The sequence below is a fragment of the Panthera pardus genome, unplaced genomic scaffold (assembly GCF_024362965.1).
Source record: "Panthera pardus isolate Hobbes unplaced genomic scaffold, ASM2436296v1 HiC_scaffold_16, whole genome shotgun sequence".
In the NCBI taxonomy this organism is placed as follows: Eukaryota; Metazoa; Chordata; class Mammalia; order Carnivora; family Felidae; genus Panthera; species Panthera pardus.
Genome location: NW_026526721.1, coordinates 70,499,385 through 70,514,456, shown reverse-complemented (window position 1 = coordinate 70,514,456; position 15,072 = coordinate 70,499,385). Strand labels below are relative to the sequence as shown.

Genomic DNA, 15,072 nt, shown 5'->3' with positions numbered 1-15,072 from the left:
TATGCAATATAGTATTATTGACTATAATCACCATGCTGTTCAGTTATTGGCTATTTCTATCATTTCACCAGTCCCTCCTCACCATTATTTTCTGTGTATCTAGGTGGGTGCCTCCCATATTGTAAATTTGTGGTAGTGCTTTTGAGATAAATTGTTCACAGCAAACTTGAGATTTCCAAACATTCTACTCTGAATTTGCTTTGACTGCTTTTGAGAGAAGAGACCAGTATTTTCCTTGGTTATTTGAAATGAATTGTACTTAACTGTTTAGAACAGTGAAAAGAGATTTCTTTTTCCTTCCTTCCTTCCTTTCATTTTTGTTTGTTCTTTTTAACAGCTTTATTGAAATATAATGCAAATTCCATACAATTTGAAGAGATTGCTTACATACTACCCCACTCCTGTTTATTTGATGAAATTTTTTGAGGTAGATTCATTTCTTAGTGCATTAGTGTTGCTATAACAAAATACTACAGAATGACTTATATACAGGGTGAGTTATAAACATTTCTCATAGTTCTGGAGGTTGGAAGTTCAAGATCAGAGTGCCAGCATTGTTGGGTGAGGACCCTTTTCCTATCATAGACTTCCTGTATTCTCAGATGGCTGAAAAAGAGTCAAGGAAGAGCTCTTGGGTCTCTTATAAGGGCACTAATCTCATTCATGAGGCTTCTTAAGGCTCTGTTTCTTAATACTGTTACCTTAGGGGTTAAGATTTCAACATAGAAGTTTGAGGGGACACATTCAGAAAATAGCAGATTCATATGTGCATTTTATGTTTTATGCTTATGTTTTAGAAATTGAAGATAATGTCAGTGACTATCTTGTGTTAATTCAAATAATTTCTTCAAATATTTTGGAAAATAAAGATAACCCTATTAAAAATGGGCAAAGTGTGATGAGCAGTTCACTAAATAGAACTGGATGGTCCATAAACACATGAAAAAGTGTTTAATTCTTCTAGTAATTAAAGAAATGGAAACGTAAAAGCTCTCAAAAAAACTAATTTTTAAAATCAAAATACGTGAACATTATTTTAGTTTAGTTTTTAGGTTTGTTTATTTTAGAGAGAGAGAGAGTGCGAGTGAGCGAGCACACAGGCAGGGGAGGGGCAGAGAAAGAGAGGGAGACACAGAATCTGAAGCAGGCTTCAGGCTCTAAACTGTCAGTGCAGAGCCCAACGCAGGGTTCAAACTCACTAACCATGAGATCGTGACCTGAACCGAAGTCGGACACTTAACCAACTGAGTCACCCAGGTGCCCCATGAACATAATTTTAAAAATTAGAAGCATGCTAAAAGATGAACAAGAGAAACAATAGCTCTTTGCTTTTCCATCTCCCATCTCAGGCAACCACTTTCAACTTTTGCTTGCTTCTGAGCAGTTTTTCTTTCCTTGAATAGAAGGCTGATTCATTTTCTCCCAGTTTGATATGGTTGATATGGTTGCCTGTTGCTTAAGACAGTATCTTCTAGGACCTTGAACTGGATCAAATTGTCTAGTGTTAATGGAATACAGTAACCGGTAGAATGTCAAACTGCTCTGAACACAAACATTAATTTTTTTAATTAAAACTTTTTAGATTAAAAAAAAAAAGAACTATTGTATTACTTAAATTGGAATCTGAATTAATATATTTCCTAAAGTAGTTAATCTGGAACCAAATCAGAACATCAAATTCTTTTCCAAAGTGTATCAGTATTTCATCATTTAGTTTCAAGTTCCTTATGCTTCTGCATCTCCAGTTGCAGCTTTTACATTTTTAAACAGGATAAGTAGTCTTAAGTTGTGACCTATTTCATGATACACTCACAAAATCTTTCTACCCTGACATTATTCTCATTGTGTATTTCACTGATTAAATCTTAAATCAGATTCATTTTCTTACCCAGCCTTTAGTTATCCTCAGAGTTCATATTTTGATTTGTTTGCAGTGAATTCTTTTTTTTAAATGTTTCTTTATTTTTGAGAGAAAGAGGCAGAGGGAGAGGGAGACAGAGGATTCGAAGCAGGCTCCGCGTTGACAGCAGAGAGCCAAATTCGGGACTTGAACTCACAAACTGTGAGATCATGATCTGAGCCAAAGTCAGATGCTTAACCAGCTGAGCCACCCAAGTGCCTCTCCAGTGAATTTTAAATAAAACTTCTCACTACCATTTGTCTTTGGGCAGTGTACCTTCCCCATTAATGAATTCTGGAGTGAAATCTTCCTCTGAAAGGGTACTCTATCTTTTGTTTCCTTTTGCATAATCTGGTATGCCTCTTCCCTATTAAATGCCTCTCCCTCTGTTGAAGGTTTTATACCATTCATTCATTCATTCATTCATTTTATTATTAAAATTTTTTTAATGTTTATTTTAGAGAGAGGGAGAGTGCAAGGAGGAGGGCAGAAAGAGAGGGAGACATGGAATCTGAAACAGGCTCCAGGCTCCTAACTGTCAGCACAGAGCCCAATGTGGGGCTTGAACCCATGAATCCTGAGATCATGACCAGAGCCAAAGTCGGATGTTTAACCCTATTGAGCCACCCAGGTGCCCCAATTTTATATCATTTATTAAACTCATTCAATTTTTCAGTAAGCTTATTGCTAGGAAATTCAACCAAGTGCTTCCAAGTGCTTCTTGAACTGCTTTTGAATTTTATTTTTTTAATAGCAAAAACTCCAAAGCGTAGTGATTGAAACTTATTTTGCTTTAGTTTGACAAGGAGAATTTTTAAAAATTATGACTTTTTTTTTTCATTACAGGTTTTTTGTTTTAAACAATGAAGCTGGGTTATTGGAGTACTTTGTGAATGAACAGTCTAGAAATCAAAAACCCAGAGGTACTTTGCAGCTTGCAGGAGCTGTAATATCACCTAGTGATGAGGACTCTCACACTTTCACTGTAAATGCTGCCAGCGGGGAACAGTATAAACTCAGAGGTATGATCGAGATATGAGAGTTAATAGTGTGATTTTCTTCTTCCCTTGAGAAGTTGATGTACTACTTCCCTGCTTTCATTTGGGTTTTGGAAACAGAAACCACTCTCATCAATGATGTAGGTATAATATCCGAAATCTTAGAATTGCTACAAGAATTTGTGAAATCTTTTTTAATAAATAACTTTTTTCTTTTTTTTCCCCCAATATATGAAATTTATTGTCAAATTGGTTTCCATACAACACCCAGTGCTCATCCCAAAAGGTGCCCTCCTCAATACCCATCCCCCACCCTCCCCTCCCTCAATAAATAACTTTTTTCAAGTGGCACAATGAACAAGTGTGTTTACGATTGGCTCCTGTAAAATATTTGTGTACGTAAAACCCTGATTACTGAAAAATCTAAAAACATAGGCTTCTCTAAATGGTATATTTTTTAAAGTTTATTTATTTATTTTGACAGAGAGAGAGCATGAGCACAATAGGGGCAGAGAGAGAGAGGGAGAGAGAGGATTCCAAACAGGCTCTGCACTGTTACTGCAGAGCCCAATATGGGGCTCGAACTCACTCACAAACCATGAGATCATGACCTGAGCTGAAGTCAGATGCATAACCGACTAAGCCACCCAGGCACCCCTCTAAATGATATTTTTTTATGTCTTCCATGGATTTATATTTAACCCCTTTCTTGATTTAGTTTGCATACCCTCTTTAGGTTTTTAGCAACTAATACACAAAAGTTGGGATTTATTAAAATGTTCATATTTATTTTAAAAATATAACTTTTGTTTAGATAAATTTAATTTGTGTTTTTTATTTAATTAATACACATAAAATACAATGGTAATCCTAACTGAGCATGCTGCAAAAGATACAAAAATATCTAGTACATATCAGATGCTTAATAAAAGTTATTTTTTTTTAAATCAGAGCATATTTTTATGAGAAACTTAAGACATGCCAAATCTCATATCCATGTCTAGTTGCATGTAATTTATTCTCCTTCTGAAATATCCACATGACATCCAGCTACTGTGTTACCTACCAAAGTTGATGCTTGGGCCTTTTTCTTCCCTCACTGCTATGTTTGCTCTAGGGAGAGTAAGACCAATCCCTGATTTTAAATGATCTGTTCTTCATGCTGTAGACAATTAATTATTCCAAAAATAAATACAAAAGTGAATAACTTTTAGTTTCTTTTTATCAGCCACAGATGCTAAAGAGCGACAACATTGGGTTAGCAGACTTCAGATATGTACACAACATCACACTGAAGCTATTGGAAAGGTATGTGGATTTCATATATGATATTAATGCATAAAAATGGGGAAAAGAATATTCTATTGTATTTTTTTATGTCTTTAAATTGTGGGACTATTCACATACCATAAAATTTACCCTTTGAATTTTTTTTAATGTTTATTTATGTTGAGAGAGAGAGACAGCATGCACGTGTGAGTGGGGGAGGAGCGGAGAGAGAAGGAGACACAGAATCTGAGGCAGGCTCTGTGCTGACAGCATAGAGCCCAATGTGGGGCTCGAACTCAGGAACCATGAGATCATGACCTGAGCCAAAGTCAGATGCTTAACTGACTGAGCCACCCAGGCACCCCTACAGTTTGCCCTTTAATGTGTGCAGTTCCATTGGTCTTAATATATTCACAAGATTATACAACCATCGCAACTATCTAGTTCCCATCACCCTCCAAAAACTCATATCCATGAGCAGTCACTCCCTATTCTCCCCTTTCCAAGCCCCTGGCAAACACTATTTTCTGTTTCTATGGATTTGTCCATTCTGGGCCTTTTATACAAACAGAATCATACAATATGTGGTTTTTGTGTCTGGCTTCTTATATTTTGCTTAATTTTTTTTAGAGGTAGAAAGCAAATTTTATTGGGCACTCAGGTGGCTCAGGTGGTTAAGCAGCCACCTCTTGGTTTCAGCTCAGCTCGTGATCTCATGGTTCGTGAGTTTGAGTCCCATGTTGAGCTCCAGGCTGACAGTGGGGTGTCTGCTTGGGATTCTCTCTCTCCCTCTGCCCCTCCCCCAATTGCTTTCTCTGTCTCTCAAAAATAAATACATTTTAAAAGTTTTTAAAAATTTTAAAAAAAGAAAGCAAATTTTATTGTATGTTCAGTTTTACTTTTTTTTTTTTTTTTAATGTTTATTTACTTAGAAAAAGAGCACAAGTGGGGTAGAGGCAGAAAGAGAGGGAGAGAGACTCCCAAGCAGGCTCCATGCTTAGCACAGAGCTCGATGTGGGGCTTGATCTCTCACAACCATAAGATCATGACCTGAGTCCAAATCAAGAGTTGGATGCTCAACCAACTGAGACACCCAGGCATCCCCAGTTCTATTTGTTCTTTGGTCTTTTATGTACATGTAATGTTTTCAAGGTTCATTCATGTTATTGCGTGTATCATATTTTATTCATTTTTATGGCCAAATAATATTCCATTTATGAATACACCACAGGATGTTTATCCATTCATCAGCTGGTGGGCATTTGGGTTGTTTCCATTTTGTGGTCATTATGAATAACATTTGTGTATAGGTTTTTGTGAGAACTCGTGATTTCAGTGAGATGTATATTTAGCAGTGGAATTACTGGGTCATGTGGTGGTACTCTGTTTAACTTTTTGAGGAGCCACCAAACTTTTTCAGAGTGCCTGAACCATTTCACATTCTCACCAGCAATGTATGAAGGTTTCAGTTTTTCCACATCCTCACCAATACTTGTTATTGCCCCCCCCTTCTTTTTTTGATTGTAATAGGCATCTTGGTATATGTGAAGTAGAATCTCACTATGGTTTTGATTTCATTTCCCTAATGACTAGTAATGTTGAACATCTTTCCATGTGTTTATTGATCATTTGTATATCTTCTTTGGAATGTTTTTTATTTTTTAAGATGGACAGGATGGTCTCAGTACTTGAAATCCGAGGTTAGAGATCTCTAAAAAGTAACATCTAGGCAGCATAGTTAAAGGATTCCATACCTGGGTAATAGCTTGACTTAAAAAAGATTTTTTTCCCCAGGTTTTTTTTTTTTCCCATAAACAAATTTTAAAAAGTTGTTTGTGATTTAGGCCTACTGCCCAGTCTTCAGGAAATTCATCACAAGAGCTTTACTCATACTACAAGATTCCAATCATTGGCAGTGATCAGAAAGTACTAGCTTATTCCAAAGACTCTTGCATGCTATATTAGAAAATGTATTATATTGAATATTGCTGAGTACATTTTGCTTCAATCAGTGTGTTTACAAATCTGAAATTAGAAGTTTCTTGCTCTATATTTGTAAAATATGAAAAAATATTCTTGACAGTACAAACCTGGAATTAATTTTCTAAGTAAATTATAAGTTTACTTTTGGATGTGTCAGATGTTTAAACTTTGGGTGTCTTAAATTTTATCATTTTCAGAAATGTTCTTATAGTCAATTCTGGTTAATTTAACTTTTAAAACTATTCATGTGTAAGCCTAAAGTGTATATATAGATATAGATATAGATATAGATATAGATATAGATATAGATATAGATATATAATAGGTGAGGGTTAGCCTAAAGTTTTTGAAAATGAATGGTTTTGTTTTGTCTAATAGAATAATCCTCCTCTGAAATCACGGAGCTTCTCACTTGCATCTAGTGGTAATTCTCCTATATCCCAGAGGAGACCAAGTCAAAATGCCATTTCTTTTTTTAATGTTGGACATTCCAAACTACAATCAGTGAACAAAAGAGCTCACTTACCTCCAGACCACCTTGTGGAAGTCAGAGAAGTAAGTATGAATTGAAGTCCAAGTAAAAATGCACAAAATAATCTAACTTGCTTGGTTTTATCACGAAAGAAATTGAATCCTGTTTGTGTTTTCTGGGGCACTCAAATGTTTTCTGTCTACTATGGTGAGACAATTTTTAAGTCATAAAGATTCCCTGGTTATATAGGTGATGTCCTGCGTTTCTTTACCATTTCCTGGGTACACTCTTATTTTGCAGTTTATCTTTCATTTCTCAAGTAGAAGTATAGACTCCTTTGATGTAACATGATCAAAATGGTTTTTAAGTCTATTGTGAAGACTATATGGCCAAACAAGTGACTTAAAAAAAAAAAGATATATGTAGACAATTCCAAACATACACGATAATAGAATAGTTAAATCCTTGATGTTGCCTTGCCTCACTATTTCCCCCTTTCAAATTGAGTACCAAATAATTCTAGTTAGTAAAAGATATAGTTGTTAGGTTCTAAATATTCCTGACTTAAATTTAGTAGAGCTTTTAGATATCTGTGTAGTGAATGGCCTCACACAAGTATGTGATTTGGAAAGTAGAGGAATATTTTAATAGCCTTTTAAGGTAATTATGGCTATTCTTTGGTTCTGCATGAAAACTTGACAGTAGCAGTTCCTTATATGTTCGATGCAGTGTGGAATCAAATATATATCCTTGAACTTTTCATATTCTGTTACATGAAAATCTATCGGATTGTCTTGCACTTTGAATGTATCTTTAATCTCTGTATGATTTTGTACATCATGCATTAGTCATTTGGAAAATACTGTCTTACAGAGTTATGCAGGTCTTGCAAATGTTAATCTGTCTTATCATACAGTATCAAAAATTCCTATTCATTAGCATCCTCACTGATCTCATTAGAAAAGGCTTTCAATATTGGGAAGTTGCCAAGCTTCTGGTAACAGATAAAGGTTTTCCAAAATTCTTTTCATTTTAAATCTCAGATTTTAAAATTGGCAGTAAATACTGTTGGCTTTTCTTGAAGTAACAGGTTTATTTTATTTAATTTTTAGGAAATGTCTACCACATATCTCCACGTGTGAATATCTATAGTTTCTAATAGTCATTCTGTAAAGAAAAAACATTCCCGTGTTTCTCCCATGCTATACAATAACACTCTACACTTACGTACTCTGGTCACCAAATGTATGGAGTTCCCTGCCCCCCACTGCCCCACCAAGCAATTCTCTAATCTTTGTGGACACCAGCTGTGTGTTCTGGAATTTAATTCAATTTCAACACTATAAATAACTCCAGAACAGACAGATATAAGAGATGTGTAGGGCCAGATATGGGGGAAATGGCATGGAAGCTCCACCCTCCTAGTACCTCCAAGTGTTCACCAACCAGAAGCTCTCTGAGCTTCCTCCATTTGGGTTTTTTATGGAGGCTTCATTAGGTAGGCATGATCAACTGAATCATTGGCTGTTGGTGATTAATTCATCCTCCAGCCCCTCCCCTCCCTCAAGGTTGGGTGGTGGGGCTGAACATATATATACATATCTGTATATTGGTTGGTTACATATATGAGTGTAATTGTTCGATCATAAGTTATAATTATTTAACTCTCTCTATATTTTTTTAAGTTTATTTATTCTGAGAGAGAGAAGGCAAGAGAGAATCCCAAGCATTCTCCACGCTGTCAGTACAGAGCCCATGTGGGGCTCGATCTCACAAACCATGAGATTATGACCTGAGCCGAAATCAAGAGTCAGACACTTAACCAGCTGAGCCGCCCAGGTACCCCTAACTCTGTATATTTAACTCTTGTAAATATTGCCAAACATTGGCCATAGTGGTTGCACTTATTCATAAGTTTGGATTACTGGAAGTTAGTCCTAAAATTTATATACAAAACATACACAAAGCACACATATATATGCATGTATAAATGTGTACATTTGGATATCTTCATATCCACAGTTTTCACTTAAAACCCTTTTTTTCCGATAAGAATGAATGTTTGAGCCATTACTGTGACATATGTTTTCAGGGGCTATTTCATGTATGGCACACTGGATTTCTTTGGTAGGATATTTGCATCTCTCTTTAACTAGCCCTCTGATGAACTGTATTAAAAGTCATCTGGGGGGCACTTGGGTGGCTCAGTTGGTTAAGCATCTGACTCTTGATCTCAGCTCAAGTCATGATCTCATGGTTTGTGAGTTCAAGCCCCATATCGGGCTTTACACTGATGTCGCAGAGCTTGCTTGGGATTCTGTCTCTCTTCCTCTCTCTGCCCCTCCCCTACTCATTCCCTCCCTTCCTCTCCCCCCACCCCACCAAAATGAATAAATAAAAAAAAAATCATCTGAAACAGAGCGTCTGAAAGCTGAGTCTCTCCACATTTCAATGTGAATTAAGATAGTGTCCAAAAGATAGGCAATCTGAGAGACTTCTGCTCACAAGTAATTAAGCATAGTACATTCAATAAAGTAATTAAGCATAATAAATTCAGTTTTCATTTAAAAATACTGGGTTGTTTATCAAGAATTGTTATTCTATTAGGTCTGTTAGGAAAAGTGTACAGAGCTCTTGATCAAAGCAGAGTGTATTAAACTCTTTTAACCTGAAAAGTATATGTATATACAGCACTTGCTCCACAGTCAGGCTAATGGGACCAGAAAGTTAGATTAAGAGAAAAGGAAGCAGGGAAACCATCATGTTTTCAAAGTATGTTCAGATTGAGCCTAACTAGGGGTGCTGAGAAGAAAGAGCTTAAGAGCCCAGACTGGGAACTAATTTTACTTTGTAATGATGTATTTAATGATGCTATTGAAGATGATCCAGAATATTTTTTTGATGGCTTGTACAAATGTATACTGTTAATAAAAGGTTTGTCAAGGCTTTTGAGCTTTGGTGCTTCCAAAGAAAAAGTGTGGCTGCCAAAGGTCCTCATCTTTTGCACAGTTGCACTATTAAGTGCTCACTAATTGAGAATAGCCAAATTTGAAATAGATTTCTAAGCCTAATATATGCCAAAAATGGCTCAGAAACTGAATATGGTAATTAAAATGGAAACTGTATGTATATGTGATACACATATCATGAAATCATGAGTGGGACGCACAGAACTATTGTTTCCCTTAGATGATGTCTCATGCTGAAGGACAACAAAGAGACTTAATTAGGCGAATTGAATGCCTTCCTGCTTCTGGCCATCTTAGTTCCTTGGACCAGGATCTCTTAATGCTCAAAGCTACTTCCATGGCGACTATGAACTGCTTAAACGACTGCTTTCATATTCTGCAGTTACAGCATGCATCACATCAGAAGGGCTCACTGTCTTCAGGTAAGTTGTAGATTAAAAGTAGGGTTTCACATTAAGGACTTACACATGGAAAGATTGCATTTGTTCTAATTCCTAAAAAGTCTTAACTAAAAAAAGAAAGAAAGGAAACCAGGGAGCCTCTTGGTTTTTATTTTTATTTTTATTTATTTATTTTTTTAAGTTTATTTATTTATTTTGAGAGCAAGTGGGGAAGAGCAGCAAGAGAGGGAGAGAGAGAATCCCAAGCAGGCTCCGCGCTGTGACCTCATGAAATGTGAGATCATGACCTGAGCTGAGACTGAGTCAGACGTGTAACCAGGCGTGTAACTGAGCCACCCAGGTGCCCAAGGAGGCTCTTGGTTTTTACTTATCACCTTAATGTTAAAGAAAGTCTTCTTACTTTATCCTTTTTCATATCTAAATTGAATATAGGCCTAATGATTAGTATAGTTGAATATCCCTTTGGAGACCTCAACTCCACATGTTGAAAATTGAACTCAAAACCCACATCTCCTATATTTCTGTTAATATTGGTGGCATCATTATTCATCCAGTTGACCTTAGTAGAAATATTGGGACCATTTCTTAACTTTTTGTTTAGTCCACAGTTCATTATATCCATATTGAGATGTAGATCTTAAAGTCTATCAGTTACTTTTTAGTTTGAAAAGAAGGTGTACATCTAGCATTTGAGAGCACTTATTTGTTGAAATTAATCTACTGGGGAAAATAATGTTACTGTGTGGGAGGACAAAAAATGAGGTTTTCTATTAAATGAGATGAATAAAATCACATTTTTCTTTATTGAGATATAATTGGCATATAACATTGTGTAGGTTTAAAGTACACAGCATGTTGATTTTATACATATACATATTGCAGCATGATTACCACTGAAGCCTACACCTCAATCATATCACATAATTAATACTTTTTTGTGGTGAGAACATTTAGGATCTTGTCACTTAGCAACTTTGAAGTATGTAATACTGTATTTTGACTATAATCACTATGGTGTGTATTATATCTCCAGAATTTATTCCTCTTCTAGTTGCAAGTTTGTACCCTTTTAACAACATCTCCCCAACTCCTCCATCTGCATCACACTGTTTTAATAAATAGTAGTAACTTAGTGTTTCACAATTTATTGTTCTCTTACCCCAATTAACCCCTTTGTGAAAGAAAGATATTTTAGAAAGATAATGAGTCTCTGCCCAGGAAAAAGTTTACCATAGTCAGATCTTGATGTGGGTATAATACAGCTTCCGTTCTCAAATGTATGCCCACCTAAATCAATATTTCAAGCTAACAAACTATGTTTAATGTCAATTGTAGGTATAGGTCAGGGCAGTATTATATAGGCCAGTAAGCTATGTTTGTTTCCCTTAAGGAACTCATAGTTCACTTGGGGATGAACATGTAAATACTTAACTGTAATATGGAAAGTGTTGCTTATAATAGAAACAAGATGCTTGGGGAGAATATATAAATGGACCAATACTTCTGACAGAAAAAGGTCTGGGAAATGCCTAGAAAAGCTAAAAAAACAATTAGCTTAGGGGAGGTGGGGAGAGACTGGAGGGTGTTCCAAAGAGATAAGATACCTAAGTTGTGAGTTGTGAACATGCACTGGGGCCTTGGAAGAATTGTAAGAAGTCCAATGAAAATTTTCTCCTATAGTAGAGCAACACACACTCATTGTAAACAATTTTAGGAACTATTATACAATTGAAAAAAGAAACAAATCCTGCATTATCCCACCAACCAGAAACTGCCACTGTTAATATTAGTGCATACCCCACCAAGTTTTCTTTCCTTCTTAGTTTTTGTTTTACCCCATTTTTATTAGAAAAAATATATTTTTATCTTATACTTTTCACTTAATATCAAGTATATTTTCCAATTTATGTTATGCTTTTGGTAAGTATAATTTTTATTGGCTGCATTATGTTCTTTTGAAGGGATAGATCTTTGGTTTACTTAACTGTTCTGTGTTGAACATGGGATGAGTTACCTTGAGCTATGAAATTTGGTTTAATTCTAGTGTTGGTAATAATAATTTGTTAGGGAAATGAAAGTTTATTTCCAATTGATGGTATGTAATTTTTGCAAAGCACATCAAGTAGCACACTGCTAGATACTAGATGCTTAATCCTTGATTAATTAAGTACTATATAATTTTTTTAATTCTTAGAAATTTCATTTGTGTAGTTTAATACATAATTATATTTTTAAATGATTGCTTCATGATTAGTGAAACATGTACAATATAAATTTGCATTTTTTTTAAGTTTATTTATTTTGAGAGACAGAGAGAGTGAGTGGGGAACGGGCAGAGAGAGAGGGTGAGAGAATTCCAAGCAGGCTGTATGCTGACACAGCACAGAGCCAGCTGCAGGGCTTGAACCCATGAACCGTAAGAACATGACCTGAGCTGAAATCGAGAGTTGGGATGCTCAACTGACTGAGCCTCCCAGGCGCCCCTAAATTTGCATTTTTAATTAACAAATGAAACAGACTAAACTTTACAGAAATATTTAAAAGTTGTTCTCATTACTATGTTTTGGAGCATGGATTTGTGGATATGTGGTGGAATTGATTAACGAGTATTGGTATTTCTTACCGTAAATGGTCATGTTTTTCAAATTAGGTCTGTAGAAATTTATTCTTTAGTCACTTGAGAATAAAAATATAACCGTGGAAAGAAAAACTGAGTTACCTTTTTACTCAAATTTTGAGATAACACAAGAAATCAAATCTAAGTTTAAATTAGTGTTTAGTCCCATAAGGATCATTGATTTAGGGGGGGGTCCTGAGACCGGATGATTGGTTTGATAAAGAGTATTGTGGTTTCCAATCAGTTGAGCAATCTGTTATTTTTTTTTAATCTTTAATATATATATTTTTTATTAAAAAAATTTTTTTATGTTTATTTGTTTTTGAGGCAGAGACAGAGCATGAGTGGGGTAGGGGAAGAGAGAGAGGGAGACACAGAATCTTTAGCAGGCTTCAGGCTCTAAGCTCAGCACAGATCCTGATGCCGGGCTCAAACCCATGAACCATGAGATCATGACCTGAGCTGAAGTCAGACACTTAACTGACTCAGCCACCCAGGCACCCCTTTAATATATATTGTTTTAAATTTTTTTTATTTTGAGAGAGAGGGACAGAGAGAGAGAGAGCATGGGGGAGGGGCAGAGAGAGGGGGAAACAGAGAATCCCAAGCAGGCTGTGCACTCTCAGCACGGAGCCCAATGTATCAGGGCTCAAACTCATGAACCATGGGATCATGACCTGAGCCAATGTCAGACACTTAACCGACTCAGCCACCCAGGCACCTCTGGTTGAGCAGTCTCTTAAAACAGATCTCTTATATTTAGTGTTTGTGTGCATTTTATCTTTATAAGTAATGACATCTAGATATTGATATTTAGAATAAACATTTCAGGGGTGCCTGGGTGGCTCAGTCAGTTAAGTGTCAAACTCTTGATTTCAGCTCAGGTCATGATCTCTCGGTTCGTGGGTTCAAGCCCCGCATCAGGCTCTGCACTGAGTGGAGCCTGCTTAGGATTCTCTCCCTCTCTCTGCTCCTCCCCTGCTCACACTCCCTCTCTGTCTGTCTCTCTCTCTTAAAATAAATAAATAAACATTTTTTAAAAAGAATAAACATTTTAACATAGGGGCAAAACGTTTTCATTTCTTTGGGATTTTTAAACTGGCCCCTTGAACTTACCCAGGGCATTCCCCCAATCATGAATACCCACCCCCCCAGTGCCAAATGAGACAACTGAGTGGCAAGGCAGGATGCTCTAGTAGCCTAGTGGGTACTTCATAATTTATCCCTGTACTGAAGTCTGGCATTTCAAGTAAATTCCCTCACATTTGTAATTTCTGCTGTGGTAGTCTGAACATCCCTTACCGTAGGACTCTAATAATCAAGCTTCTGTGAAACCTAGATCAGCCTCTGAAATCAAATGGAACATTTTCCATTATTGATTAGGCATAGAATCCACTTTGTTATACTAGTTGAGGGTAATAAGAGACATTTGAGTCATTAATTGAGAAGATGACAGGTCTCTAAATGTGACCACTGTCTTTCACTAGGTCACCTATTATTTATTCAGTAGAAGAGCCTTTCAGTTTAAAAGTATATGGACCTTTTTTATTATGATTGAAAAAAAGAGGAATGGACATATATTTGCAGTTATATTAGCTCAAGGTGGTTATCTTGAATGGTTAGAAAATTGCTACTGAGAATAAGATTCAGTCCCAAAATGAAGAAAATTTTACTGTTGCATGCTTCCAGGCTCCTCCTGTAATTGTGACTCCTTAAATCCTAATGCAGTTACGTATTTTTACAGAAAGGGTAACAAATCAACTATGAAAGGTGGGAATACATTATGGTTTCCGGATTTGCCCAAGAAGTTGTTCAGTCCTATTCAGGGTTGATTCTTTTAAAAGGTATCTGATTTCAAGTTGCAAGCTGCTCTGTGGTAAAATACCCAATCATGGTGCTCATGCTAATGAGATACAAGTGGCCGTTTTGCAGAGTGTCTTAACAGCTTGAATTGCTTTTAGTCTTGTGGGCTCAAAACAAAATCATTTAATAAAATCCACATCTGCTGAACTTTCCAGATTATGAGCAAGTTTCAGCGAAAGTTTTCTCTTACTTCATCAGGAACGACAATCGAGTGGTTAGAACCAAAGATACCTTTATCAAACCACTATAAAAATGGAGCTGACCAGCCTTTTGCAACTGAGCAAAGTAAACCAGTGGCAGTCCCAGAAGAACAGTGTGTTGAAGAATCTGGACCATTAGCAAGGGTAAGGTAATGTGAAAATACGGTTTTGATGTAAAAACTAGGAATCACTGAAAAGGTTTAGGTCTCTTTTCTTTTTCAGGGCGTACAAGTCACCCTAACACCAGAGCAGCATTCTTGCAGACTCTAGATATTGTTCTTCTACTGTAAACTGCATTGGCTTTAAAGAGGTCTGTTGTATAATACTTGTACATGTTGTGTTTTGCAGGTTAAATTATGTGCTTTTTTTAGTTGGGGCTCACTTGCTTGATAAAAATGTA

General features: G+C 36.2%; 1 protein-coding gene across 2 annotated transcripts in view; it reads left to right on the top strand.

Moving 5' to 3' along the window:
• The window catches only part of OSBPL11 (oxysterol binding protein like 11), an 84,971-nt gene that overhangs the window by 28,490 nt on the left and 41,409 nt on the right, over positions 1-15,072 (top strand). For both annotated transcript variants that reach the window (XM_053903463.1, XM_019448664.2), the window contains exons 3-7: positions 2,747-2,922; positions 4,127-4,206; positions 6,529-6,705; positions 9,812-10,013; positions 14,671-14,816. In XM_053903463.1, coding sequence (XP_053759438.1) covers positions 2,747-2,922; positions 4,127-4,206; positions 6,529-6,705; positions 9,812-10,013; positions 14,671-14,816 — 781 coding nt within the window. The remainder of the gene's footprint in view (positions 1-2,746; positions 2,923-4,126; positions 4,207-6,528; positions 6,706-9,811; positions 10,014-14,670; positions 14,817-15,072) is intronic.